Here is a 13,608-nt window from a genome sequence, read left to right as displayed (position 1 = left end):
GCAAGGGTTCAGATTGAAAATAATACTAAGATATAGAAAGAATAAGATATAGAAAGCCTGGTTTAAGGCATGAATCCATAATTTGAAGGTTTATGTGAAAAGTTAACATAACAACAATCCCCTTTATTCTCCCTGAATTCATATTTATAAGTGAGTGAAGAGGGTCAATGTGTGAAAAGTGTCTAAAAGCTTCATAATTATTTAACACAGAGTTTGAAAGAACCTTGTATGTCTCTATATCTATATAATTGGAAACTTTAGAAACTTTCCCTCCCAAGATGCAATGTTTGGGTTTTTAGAAAACAAGATCCTTTGTGCAAACAGATGGGCACAGCACAATTTTTTTTTTTTTCTGTCCTTCATTTCTCTGACCCGCCGCATTTCTCCAATGGAAGCAATTTCTCCAAAGCAATTACTTCTCTAAACATTTCCTTTCATGAGACAGTAAGTAGCCGGGGCCCCGTAATACCTCAAATTCACTTTTCTACTCAAGACGAGAGTCTCTCTCTGAATGGCCACTGTTTGAGATACACGCCAAATGTCCAGAGAGGAGACAGAAATCACAAGGGAGAACTACATCGGATCCTGCGTATTGGCACACGTCTCTTCATTAGCCAAGCGAGGGCTACAAGGTAGGAGCCATGCAGCGAAGATGGTTCTGGTCTGATCTGTGGCCAGGGCTAGTGAGGTGCATGCTGGGTGGGAAACGACCACCAACCACCTGCCAAATGTTGGGAGAAATTTCGATTAAAGCCGCTTTGGCCGATAGGCAGCTGCTACCAGGAAGGTAGAAGAAGCCGTGTCTATGTAGATAAATGTATACTTGGCTCCTCTCCATCACCAGTTGTCTTAACACCACTTTGATTCAACCTTGATCGTGTTGTTGCAATTAGCTTTTTTTTCTATTTTCCTTCCATCACACGAGAAGTGATGCCTTCATGTTTCTGGTTTCGCTGCCAGGTCATCTCTGCATCGCACGGTGCCGCGACACAACCGCAGCAAAAAATAGAGAGAACAGTCGTACGGATGAACTTGTTATCTGTCAGTATAAAAAATTGACGGTTTAGACTCATGATCTGTCCATCAGGTATTTCTTTGCCTGATAATTGCTGAGGAAAACAGGAACTAAATATCTAATTTCCCCTCTGTGGCTGGTCGCAGGGGCAGGCTGGGCTTTACTCTGCTCTGTTGCCTCATAATGAAGTGGCATTTTGGCGGGCCAGGCCGGCACTCGACACTGCGTGCACTGAAGTAGGTAAACAACTCATTTATCAAGGCTTTTTTGTGTGCCTGCCAGGAGCGGGGATTGTTCTTTATGATGGAATTTGTTCTTAGGATCAACTTATCATCTGCGTCCGGGCAGACGTGAAACAGATTTGAAGTGATGTATGGGTGCTTGGGGCGCTGGTTTGTGTGGGAATATGTGCGACCAGTGCTTAAAAAAAACAAACGTGAACGATGCTTTTGGAATAGGGTTTGAATTCAGCAGGTATAGGCCAGGGGTTAGAATGACGTCTGCAGAATTGGCCCCTTGGCTTCCCAGCAATGCTTGTTGTTGCTGCTTATGCAATTTGACACTCCTCCCCCACATAACTAAGTGAAGACACAACCAAATACAGCTTTTGAATGTGTGAATAACCACATATTCAGCGGAAAACTCTTCCCAGTAGTGTTAACACCTTGCTGCAGCCATTGTAAAATAATCATATGTATTTAAAACAATCAGTATTATTTATCTGTAATGTAGAAGGCAGAAAAACAGATTCTGGGTGTATTCCAACGACGTGGAAGGAAGGGAAGAGAAAGACTTGATGTGCTGTTGAGGTGACACTGGGTTCATGCGACGAATGTTGTCAGCCTGGTTTGGGCTGCAGCACTAAGCAAATCAGGTTGACTGTCAGGCTTTCTTCCTAAGGTGGTTTGTTAGTTTAATTCTGTAGATTAGGAAAAAAAATACATAAAGATTACATGTGTCCGTCTAGTTTTCTTGCAGGATTTGTGCAAAGTTGTCAAACTCAGCAGTGGAAGCAAGAAATAATGTTTGAAAATCCTGCACGAGTGGCAGCCATAGGAAACCGTGTTCACTAACTAAATGTAGCCATAACTCATCCATTCCAAACTCGCTCTTTTTACAACCACTATCCATCCACCCTTCTTCTCTTCCTCGACACGTAAACGTGGGCTCTGCCGGTTGGAAATGCATCCCACCACTTGCCTTGAGGCCAGCTCCTGGCCGCCTTGGATAAAGATTTTTTACACCATTTATAGCTGTTTTGACGATCACAGGCATTAGGCACCGGAGGCAGCACTGGAGACCGCTGGCCCACGGCGAGGTTAACACCTGAGTGTACACTGCACACCATTTTTAGTGCCTGGAAATGGATTCCCAAGTCCCACTGAACAAAGTTTATTAAGCCGTCAGCCTTGGTGCTCTATCCATATTTCTGTGATGTGAGATAACTTCACCGTCCTCAAGTACCTGATGGTATAAATCATAAAATGTATTCTAGAAAAGAGGCTGGGGAAAACATAGGAGCTCAGAGGAAAATATAAAAAAGTTTTTATAATAATTATACCAGTTCTATATTTTCTCCAGCAGCCGTGGTAATGTTGTTGCTGTACAGGTGATTGAACTGAGAGGCAACAGTCTAATCTAAGCACAGAGGCATTGACGGAGTCAGACACTACTTTACAGTATACTGTAATTTTTCAGAGCAGCCCGGGTCTCGCTGTGAGTGCTACTCTAATGCTCAATCAGATGGTGTCGTGACATGGCAGGGGTGGTCAGGTTGGCTCGGGTGAGCTGGTCACAAAGACTGCACTCTTTCCACGGCCCGGGAGGAGGGGGCACGGTGGGGGTTGGAGGGGAGCGGGGTGGGGGGCATTAAAAACCACCACACTCAGCAACTGAATCCAATCCCTTTAATCCTCGCTGGTATGCCCGAGCGACAAACGCCCATTGGTCTCCGCCTCAGTTAGCACTGATGGGGCCGGTTGTCGGACAGGTCAGGAGAGTGCCTGGGTCTCTCACCGCCGACTGTACCGTTTGCACAAGGAGCACATACCAGTGGAGCCCCGTGTCCCTTGTGTGTAATGGGCCGCAGTCGGCCACCGCATACCGTACATTCTTCACAGGACAAGCAATTTAAAACATCTCGTTATCTCCCGCAGAAGGATCTGCATAAAACCCCCTTCTGCTTTTACCCCCACAATCCCCTCTGTGCTTGAATAGTTTGGATTTATTTGAAGGGTGTGTTAAGTGCCACTAGGGCTTAAAGCTGAACTGTATATTGAATTAGCAGTGATATTGCAATATCACAAAGCCTGCGGCGCGGGTATTTCAATTCATTTTTATACAACAAGCAATCAATGACTGAAGAACGGAGGGGGGGTGGGGGGGGGGTGGAGACGCTCCATTATATGTATAAGGAAATTGGCCCCTGGAGAGTCAAGTCGAGTCAGTGAGAGAAATCTTCCATAATCCACGTCTGAATAAGCCGGATGCACCTATCTCAAGGTGAAATGCAGCCTCACAATTTGTATCACAAATATCTTTTTTTAATCAAAATATCATATCGTGTTAATCCTCTGTAGCTTTGACTACGCTACAAAGCAGAATCTGGGAAGACTAAAAGTCAGGGGGTCTGGACAGTCATCAAATCAAATATTTGGCTTAGAGAGCTGCAAAAAGACAAACAGAGAGATGAAGAGAAAGTGGAGAGTGGAAGCTTAAAAGTACAGTTTGTAATTAGCCACTGTGATAACGAAAATAGCCAAATTTGCAGGGGTGAGACTAGAGCCCTGTTATGGAGTTCTGATCCAGATGAAAATACCAATAAAAAGTAAAACATTTGAAATACCAAGGTATCTGCCGATTTTTTCTTTTTCTTTTTCTTTTTAAATGGCATAGCACACTTATTATTATTAAAAAGAAAACACAAATACAAAAAAAACACATAGAGGTTCCCAATACAGAAGCTCAAGCAACTAGAAATATGTTTGAAAAATATTAAAAACCCCTCCACACCACAGTAAATGCAGAGTGGGCTGCAAATGTACGGAAAAGTGGTCTCAGACTTTTGGAGCCCACTGTATATCTGTTCCAAATATCTGTTATCTTGTCTCAGTGATTTATAATAATCTATATTGGCCCTGAAATAAAAACATATGAGCCGACCCCTTCTAAGAAAGCATGCAGAAATGCACTCTGCAGTCAAGGTTGGCCCACACTGGATCCCAGCTTGCTGCTGCTGCCGCCGCCGCCGCCGCCGTGTAAAACTAATGCACCGCTCCGTTCTGAGTCATCTCACGTGTCCCGAGACATGCTCTCTCTGCCGTTCAGTTATGTTCCCTGTTTGCACTCGCCAGCTTCCCATTTGCACAAGACAAACCAATAAACGTAGGGAGTCAATAATCCCCCCCCTCCCTCAACCCCCCCCTTTTCATCCATCCAGCTATCTGACAACCTCGCTGACCCCAGGCTCATCTTTATATTTAGTGTAAACTAATGACACATACTGGTCACAAGGCACCGGCGCCAAAATAAAGCACCAACACTTGTGTATTTTTAATTGAGATTGTGTTACAGGTGCGGTAAGCTAAGAATGTGGCTCTGCTGATGCAGAGAATAACCATAATGTTTCCGCAGGGTTTATAGTTTTGCCTATCAATACCAATGATGATGACTCAGTGATTTCCGGGCACAGCTGAGATTTTGAAACTCTCTTTCCCGTCAATACTGGTTGGTTGAAAAGAAAAACCTGTTTAATATTAATAGTGTCAGGTCTGAACAAATCTCCTATCCGCATCGCTGGTATTTCCAACTGGTGGTTGGTGCAAAAAAGGGAGCCACCAGTGTCGAAAGATTTCAATTCTGACCTGTTGATCTGTCTGCACTTTACATGATTGGTGCTCAATGCAACCTAAAAAGGTTTATTTGAGGTTTATAAGATAGCAAAGCAAAGTGGCAGCAACAATAATGGCAGGAGGACAAACCCACAGTATCCTGAGCGAACCGCGTTCAAACCTGGCCCCGCCGAGTTCCCCAAGACGCCGCTACCCTTTAGTGGTTTTGGTGATAAGAGGTCAGGGCGACCTTCATGACAGGGAGGAATCTTGGCAAGTGTCGGGCGAAGACGAAGGGGAGGAAGGAGGGAGAGCGTAAAGCAGGCGAGGACCCTCGAGAGAGCCTGAAACAAGAGCATGATGAATGTACAGCTCGCAGTTTTTAATCAAGGATCAAAGCAGGGCCTCTCCGTCTGAGCAGCCAGTCTGTCTAGACTGAAACGCTCCCAAGCACATAAAGCAACATCTGCAGGATACATTAATTACAGTAAAGGACCATTCTGGACTGTTCTCTGGGGTACCGACACATCGAGTGGCCAAGACGAAGATAAAATCATCCTGATAGTTGATATGAATAGATTTTTAAAAATTATATTCAAATTTTAAGACTCTAAAAGCTCAGGGTTATTCCCAAATCACTCAAGCACTGCAACACTGAAGGTGATGGTTTTTGTTTTCAAGCCTAAACTGATTATCGTCCCTATCGTTTGTTTTAATTTGAGTCAGTAATGTTTACAGGGGCAATTCATCGAGTTCCCATTATAGAGAGTACGCACCCTCTGCATTTACATTTTAGGCTTTTAGCTGATGCTCTCATCTGGCATGACTTGCAATAAGCTGAGCAAACAGGGTTTCGCTTTAAGGACACGCAGTGGCGGATGTCGAACCTGTGACCTTTCGGTTGGAAGGGTGGACTCCATGACCTACCGGCACAATCCAGTAAAGCCATAGATGACAAGTACACGCTTATGGATCAAATTAAATGAATGTTACAACATTTTTAAGGTGGAAGCCAATTTTAATCTCTAAAAAGTACTTACAGAAAAAAAAACTAACTAACTGATTTCTTTATTATTAATATTATCAGTGCTTATGTTTGACAATAAGTACCAACTTGTATTTAATACAACATCAACTTCTATATATTTTCTTTATATTATATATATATATATATATATAAATAGACTGCAAATTATCTTAGCAATTACCAATATATCGCTCTAGTTAAACTGTGTAAAGATCAACCGAATGATCAAACATATGGAGTCGGATTATCATGAGGTTAATAACATTATAACTGCAGTATCAAGCAGAATAATCAGAATCATCATTTTATCCAGGGGCATGGCAGCTCGAACCGTCTTCCTCGGTTTTTCTTCTGAGCCTGCACCTCTGCTTCCTCCAAGGAGGTGAAAGCTGAATTAAATATGTATGGTATTTTAGTCCCTTCACTGCTTCCACGCTGCCATTATAAAAAGACCCGGAGCCTTGCAGCATGTGCAAACGATTCTTTGCATTTGCTTTGACCTGCTTGCAGTATTTAAGATCTGCAGCATCGGATGATGTCAGCCTCAAAAAAAAATTACACCTAACTGGCTTTCAAACGATTTCCTCTAATTACTTTACCTCTGTGGTGGGTTTTTTTTCTTCTTCAGTGTATTGGCGTGTGTGGCAATGCTCAGCCCAGTGATACCGGGAGCAAGTTGAAACAAATCGCGGCTAAGGAAGAAAATCCCCTCAATAGCAATAATGGTGTTTTGATGATTCTTAATTGCAGTGAAAGTTTAGATAGTCATTAATGTGGCAAGTGCTTTTCACGAAGCCTGAGGCCCTTTTCGAAAGCGGTTAAAAACATGATTTAGTATTGAACTTTCTAAAGGTCAACCGCACTTCTCTCTCTCTCCTTTCTATTGTCATTTAGTCGGATTCACAAATGCCTTGTGTAAATTAATGGACATTAAGTTTACCACAATTTATCCTATATGCAACATATCGGCAAACTTAAACAATGACATCATTATGTCTTTGAAAGGCTCATATCAGCGGAAATGATAAATAAAGAAATAAAACCAACTGGCTCCAGCTTTTTAGTCTTTTTTTGTTGCGTGTCATTGGCCTCCACCTTGAAAACACTAATTTAACTCATCCAAACTGCAATGTCCTCAACATCCGTGCCGAAACTGCACGCATTCACAAAAACAACCGTGACCACCCCAATTTGTCACCAAAAATCTGCACACAAAAGCCATTTATGTCACAAAGCACAAAACACCTGGCTGCGCTCTAAATTTAACCAGTGCTCCGACTGGTGGAGGGTCATAATTCCCCCAGCTGGACCCAGCAACGTGCCGTCACCGGTCACCATTTCACCTCCATGAGCACAAATCGGTTGCGGCGCTTTGTTTTTTTTTTAATGATGTTCGAGCACAGAATGATACACGGCCCTGCGAGGAAGCAGTGTGGCTAGTTGGGCCCAATGGGATATCGAGGCTACATCTGGCCTTAACAAATACACCTGTGCTTTCAGAGCCTAATGCATAATGCAAGGGAACATATTAGGAATGGATAGGTGGAAGAAAATGTGACAGAGTTAGTACCCATACTCGGAAACACCTAAAACTCTGCAGCAGAAGGGTACAAGTGTGGTTTAGTCACAGTCCAAAGTCTCAATTGACACAAATCACCACAGAAAATATGACTTTGGCCCAATTTCCTCCAGTTTTTTACACTTTAAAGTTGATTTAAATATTCATCTTTGCAATAAATGTATTCATGTCAGTGTCAAGGACAGATATGTGGCATTTGTTTTCATTTATTAAAATGACAGGTACATATTTCCCAAATGGGAATCATTGCTTGTGTTATTAATTCCTTGGATTTATCATGATTTTATATTAAATAATCAGCCATAAGTAAACATAAATTTCCAGTCAGAGGACAGTGTCACAGCACTTTCAATTTCAGGTCAAACTCCTGGAATTTTGTGTATCTGGGTTTTTGGTTTAACAATAAATAAATAAAAAGATGCTTTATAAGTAAACTAATGAATAATGGTGTCTATCTTACCCAGGAAAGCCAAAGGCAAAATCTCTACCTTGGCTGAACAATTGTTTTCTTTTTCTGGATTAGTTATAAATTATTTGTTGACTAAAGAATTGGTAGTTTCCGTCCCTGCGTAAAACAATAGTATTTAAATATCTTCCAATTTTTCAAATTTTAAGATATTTAATGTTTTGAGGTTCATCATTATGATAAAACTGATGCCATTAAATGAAAATAACCTGAATATAGTCTCTTATCTTCCTCTACTGGAAGGTCAGCGGTCACCGTCACAACACCAAGCTCGGAGCTATGAGAGATTTAGCATCTAGCTCGATGACGATGAAGTTCAATGAGGTGGCAGACAAATTAACAAATTCTCCCAATTAATGCAACTGGTGAATGTTAATTTTCCTACACAAGAGGCCCTGGTCTGGCGACTGAGCTCAGATACCGTTACAAGTGGAGTCTGGTGTGTAGCAGAGCCGAAACTGCATCATCAGATCTGCTGTGCTGCTGAGGATTTAAAAAAACAAAACACACACACACACACTCACACACACACACACAACCCCAGAGTCGCTTCATCCTCGCCATATTGATGTAACCTTACACTGGCATGCAAGAGGATCAATGTCTGTGTGAAACTGCTGCAGTGAACAAAACAGGGGGGATGGGGGAAGGGGGGCAAATGTGAAGGCAGAGCACGAGACTCCACTTATCCAGCTATCAGCCTCCGTGGTGGAAACATGCAGGAAGCTTAACGACCATTTTTTTACCAAATTACCTACAGGACACGACTTTTAAACCGGAGTATGACCTGCGGCGCCGGTGACGGATTACCAGCGGGGCGTTCACGTGGAAACACGACACGTCCTATTGCTTCAACTTAGATCCATTTACATGTACTCAAGAAGTCATTAGAGAAAATGTGACGGCCATGGGTTCAAATGGTCGCATGACACTGCAGTTATCGATCAAATAAAAATACAGGAGATGTTACTCGCTTTAACCATCTGGGTTAGCGTGGAGATGATTGATCGTTTGGGCCATGATCTGATCACACGTCTAATTTTTTAATCACTGCTCAGTTTCTCTCGGCTTCAGCTCACACTCACAGTAAATCTGACAGGATCCGAATGTGCCACAGGGCAGCTCAGTAAATATTTACAATTCGCAGTGGAAGCTCACGTTGGATCTGAGGCAGAGGTCACCTTTTAAAAAAAACAGATGAACCGGGGCGCCAGCAGCAGCAGCGTCACATTCTAAAGCTCCCCTTGGACGTGAAATGTCAATTTCCAGTTTTCAAACTCAACACGGAGCAAGGGAACTTACACAAGAAGCCTGTTTTGCTCTCTCGTCACATCAAAACTCTGGCACGCACACCTCGACCCACCATGTGTTCGAGCAAGTATGGATCAGAAGCTCCAGGCAGCTGCTGAATACAACATTAAACAAGGTCTCTTCCAAAATAAAAGCACCTTATGTCAGCTTCCAAAGGCTTGATTAGACAACTGTAAACAATAATGCTCATTTTAACTTTATCTATGTCGAATAATGTTTGCCCTGTAAAAAATATCAGATAATAGTCAAAAACAATAATCATATTGCCCCTGAAAATAGGGGGGGGGGGGTGTCGTTACAGATCTCATCAAATCGAACCCCTCCGCTCTGAGTGCCCCGTCCTTTATCGGAGGTTTCGCTGTGTCGCTCGCCCCCGAGCTGTGCAAAACTCAAGATGATTATTATTCCTCCGCAAATAAGAACCATTCATTTCCCACTTCAGAGCGTAATGAGCAAGTGGAATAATCATGTGCTGCACAGTGCGACGCAGGCGGCACCTGCGCTGCACTCCAACCAACACCAGCCATTACTGTATTTAAGAAGCCTTTTAATTTCTACTCAAATGCTCAAAGACACCCCAGGGCTCGCCGTTAAAGGACAATTCTGCTGCAACTTGAGACTCTATGTTTTTTTGCCCTTCCATTTCTCAGGTCTTAACTGCTATGACGGCGTAATGGGTATTTTTAAGCCAGGTAATTTCGCTGCTGTTTACTTCTAAACAACCCGGAAAGCAGCTTTTAGTTGAGTTGCACAATCGGGCAAACGACGGGAAATAACATTTTAGCGTCTGGAGGAATTTAGTCAACAACAAAAGGCGGGAAATATTCAGCTGTTCTCTTTTACAGTTATATATTCCAACTCACACGGTTTCTGTGGTTATACTGAGCTCTGCACGAACACGGTGAAACCATCGCTGCGTGCAGAGTTGTTCAAGTTGCTATTTAGGGCGTCACGCAAATTAAAAGCGCGCCGGTTAGAATATCTGCCACATGATGACTCGCATCACAACAAACACTTTCAGGCTCAGGCGCCCCAGTAACGTTTATACTCTTGACGCCGCGTTTGGCAAACTGCCTGATCTCAAATGTGTCAATCTGGTTATTACGACTGTTTTATTTTTAAAAACGCCTCACTGTGGGTACGTTTACGCCTGGCGCCCCCCACACTAGTCTGGGGGTTTTGAGATACTGCTGGCCCTGTTAGTAGTTTCAAAGTGAGAGAGCAATGTCGTCTGGACCCTCCATCAAAACGGACATTACGAAACGATGACGCAGATCCTGCTTTCGCTTCCTGATTGGTTCTTATCAGGCACAACTCGACTACCAGTGTTACAGTCTGTAACATTTCCACCTCGTCGCCGGTCCAAGATAAGAAACCCCTCGTCTTGCTTTTCACAATTTTTGTTTCTCTTCGAAGTATTTTAGGTAACTAAGCAACCGACTGCAGAGTAGACAATCTACTTCCTGTTTACACCTGCAAGCACAGGCCCGGTGTACAAATGGCCAATGTGTGTTTTTAGGGGATTGATCCTGATACGGAGCAAAATCACTTGTGTGGACAGAGAGCGTTTTAATTTGGAAATTAGCTTTAAAAAGTTGGAAGACGTTACAACCTGTAAAAAATCTTACAATCCCTACAATTAAACCCTAAAACTATACGTTATTTTAACATAACAGCCTCTTTTCTTAACACTGTTGGTTTAGATCACATTTCTCTTCAGATATCCAGCCTGGGAAAAAAACGGGCAAATATGCAACCGGGAGGATGAAAATGCCAATCGATGTCATAAAACCTGCACGAGCAGCTCCCCCAATCGCAGCGGATGACGCTTGAGTCCACCCACATCCCCGTAACCAATGTGCGCTGCAGGAACAGCAGCACTCCTGGGTTAACCCCATTCTCCTTAGCATCACCTCGCCAACCCCGCTGACATTCATTATGCATCCACCCTTGGGGGGGAAAGAGAATATGTAATGGATGTACACAGACTCACGGGGCCTGAAAATTGCTTTGCTGTGAGGAGATTTCTTTATGTTTTTAATGAGAAACTTCCCGTGACCTTTAGAGCCCATGCAGATATGATATATCTAAAGTATCCCTGCAAATAAAAGCATATTTTTCTTATAAATACAAGGTTCTCGCTTTGAGTTTTAGACGTGAAAGAAAATGTATTCAAACTCCACTGATGTTCACTTCGCATCATCCCCGTCTAATGTGAGATTTAGCTTCATTTCATGTGTTTACACTGCAAGTTGGAAGGTTGAAGTGAGGACAAGACAAGCTGCCGTGCCCCCTTGTATTTGTTTGTTTGTAAAAAAAAAAAACTGATAGGAAAAGGAAGACATGTGTTGTGGTGGATCTCCTCAGGGGCCCCTTGAGGTCCCCAGGCCCCCATCTTGGACCCCCCCCCTATTGACATGTGCAAAAATCCACAATGCACATCAGCACATGGAGGCTGCAAAAACATAATAAAGCAGAAGGGAAGAGGGGCATTTTCTCTCACACACACACACACACACACAAGCCCCCCCACTCAGAGGATTGCATTGCACTGCACTCCCCCCCAAAATAACAAGGGCTTCATTGCATTCTGCACATGTAACAACACTTCAGTTCTCCACAGCCCCACAAACAAGCCACGCATCCTCCACACCCACCTGAAGAGCAGGAGATGAGGAACACGGCGAAGGCCAGTTTGGTGGCGTCTCCCATTTTCCATCCGAATCGGATCCACTGATTGGAAAGAGAATTAAAAAAAAAAAAAAAACTAAACACACACACACAAAAAGAGAAACCCGGCAAAAACAAACGAGTCAAATCAAATGTCTTGCTGCTCCGAGGGTCTCAGCAGGAAGAGCATCTTTAAAAAGATCCTAAAATCCAGAAGATCCCCAAAAACACCACTTGTCGCCCCCCCCCCTCAAAAAAAGGATTGGAGGAAGAGGAGGAGGAAGAGGATGAAGAGCTGATGGCTGCTGGTATTTCCAGGTTTTACAGACGAGCAATGGAGGGCGACTTGTTGGCGCTCAAGCCGCGGCTGTCAGGGACATGCCAGCGCTGCAGCATTGTTGTGAAGCGGCGCCGGTGCCTGCTGGTGTCGGTGTTCCCCGGGCGGCGACGGCGAGCCACAGCCGGACAGGGCGAACATCCATCGGACTGGGAAACCGAGCGCGCTCCTGCTCTCCGATCAAACTTCTCCGTCGCATAAGCTGGGAGGTGGTGGTGGTGGTGGTGTGTGTGGGGGGGGGGGAGAAACGTCAAAAGGGCGTCGAAATGATCATGTCCCGTACCCCCCCTCTCTTGAAGCGTGTGCGGCTGCCGTCGTATTCCGCGTTCGGAAGTGTCGGTTCTCGCCCGGCGGTCCGGCGACGCTGCCCGGCCACAACCAGAGCCCCGTCCGCTCCCCCCCGCGCGCGCGACAGGAAAAAACAACCGATGAAGAGGCTCCCTCCCTCCGCCGCGTTAGCCCTCTCTCTCCGAAGCGGGGTCGCACGGCCTTTCCCCCTAAACCCCCGCGTCGAACTGAATTCAACGACCGCTCTCAAATGTTAGCAACCGCCGCTGAGGAGCCGCCGGTAATCCGTGTGGCTGGCGGAGCGATCGAGTTCAGGACGAGCAGCTTTTCCCCCGCGGAGTCCGCCTCCTTCCTCGCATCCTCTGGTCGGGACAATTTTCAAGATGGCGTCACCGACCCACGGCAAGAGCGTCGAACTCGGGTGGGAAGCTTCCGGGAGAGGTTTTCAAAATAAAAGTGGGTGAAATGGAAACATGAGATGAGATTTTGATAAGTTCTTCAACCTTGTTTTTTTTAAGCAGATGGGCTGCGACTGATGTTTCCCCTTGGAGCGTGTTTACCTGGAAAGATGCCCACAGAGTCTTAAATAAACTTCAAGAGAAACACATTTTCAGGATCTTTCATTATCAAACATCCCTTTTCCTCCTTAAAGACTGAAAATATGGACATTTCTGCACTTCTGTCCCCTTTTAAACAAAGCCCATCACCGTTTTGTCTCTAAAATGCCACAAAAAACTTATAATTACGCCTTATAATTTATTTTAAATTATACATATATTCATTGTTGTGACACACATCCCAAAGAAACACATCAAAACCTCACATTAAAGAAACTGGATGCAAATGTTTGATTTTAAAAGCAGTAGCTGATCAATTTTTGTATCGACCTACATTGGGGATCAGCTCATTTTTGTTTACAGTATAGTTTTAATTTAGTCCATAATAAGGCCTTGGCAGGATGTTTTCAATCTGGCGTTCTTGGCAAATTAATATTATTGTGCATCAGTTTATAGTTTTTTTGCTGAGCTGAAATTAACCTCAAACACTCCAACACTTAATATTCCAATATGCTGTGGTTTGTTCCC

At 44.0% G+C, this 13,608-nt stretch overlaps 1 protein-coding gene across 1 annotated transcript in view; it reads right to left on the bottom strand.

The window, feature by feature from the left end:
• LOC118103478 (activin receptor type-2A) overlaps window positions 1–12,919 on the bottom strand; it is a 37,105-nt gene extending 24,186 nt beyond the window's left edge. The window contains exon 1 of the mRNA XM_035150474.2: window positions 11,886–12,919. Coding sequence (XP_035006365.1) covers window positions 11,886–11,940 — 55 coding nt within the window. The 5' untranslated portion in view covers window positions 11,941–12,919. The remainder of the gene's footprint in view (window positions 1–11,885) is intronic.
• Window positions 12,920–13,608: the final 689 nt, after the last annotated feature.

Source organism: Hippoglossus stenolepis, chromosome 24, assembly GCF_022539355.2.
Source record: "Hippoglossus stenolepis isolate QCI-W04-F060 chromosome 24, HSTE1.2, whole genome shotgun sequence".
Classification (NCBI taxonomy): domain Eukaryota; kingdom Metazoa; phylum Chordata; class Actinopteri; order Pleuronectiformes; family Pleuronectidae; genus Hippoglossus; species Hippoglossus stenolepis.
The sequence above is the reverse complement of the archived record's forward strand: the minus strand, read 5'-3'. Positions and strand labels throughout refer to the sequence as shown.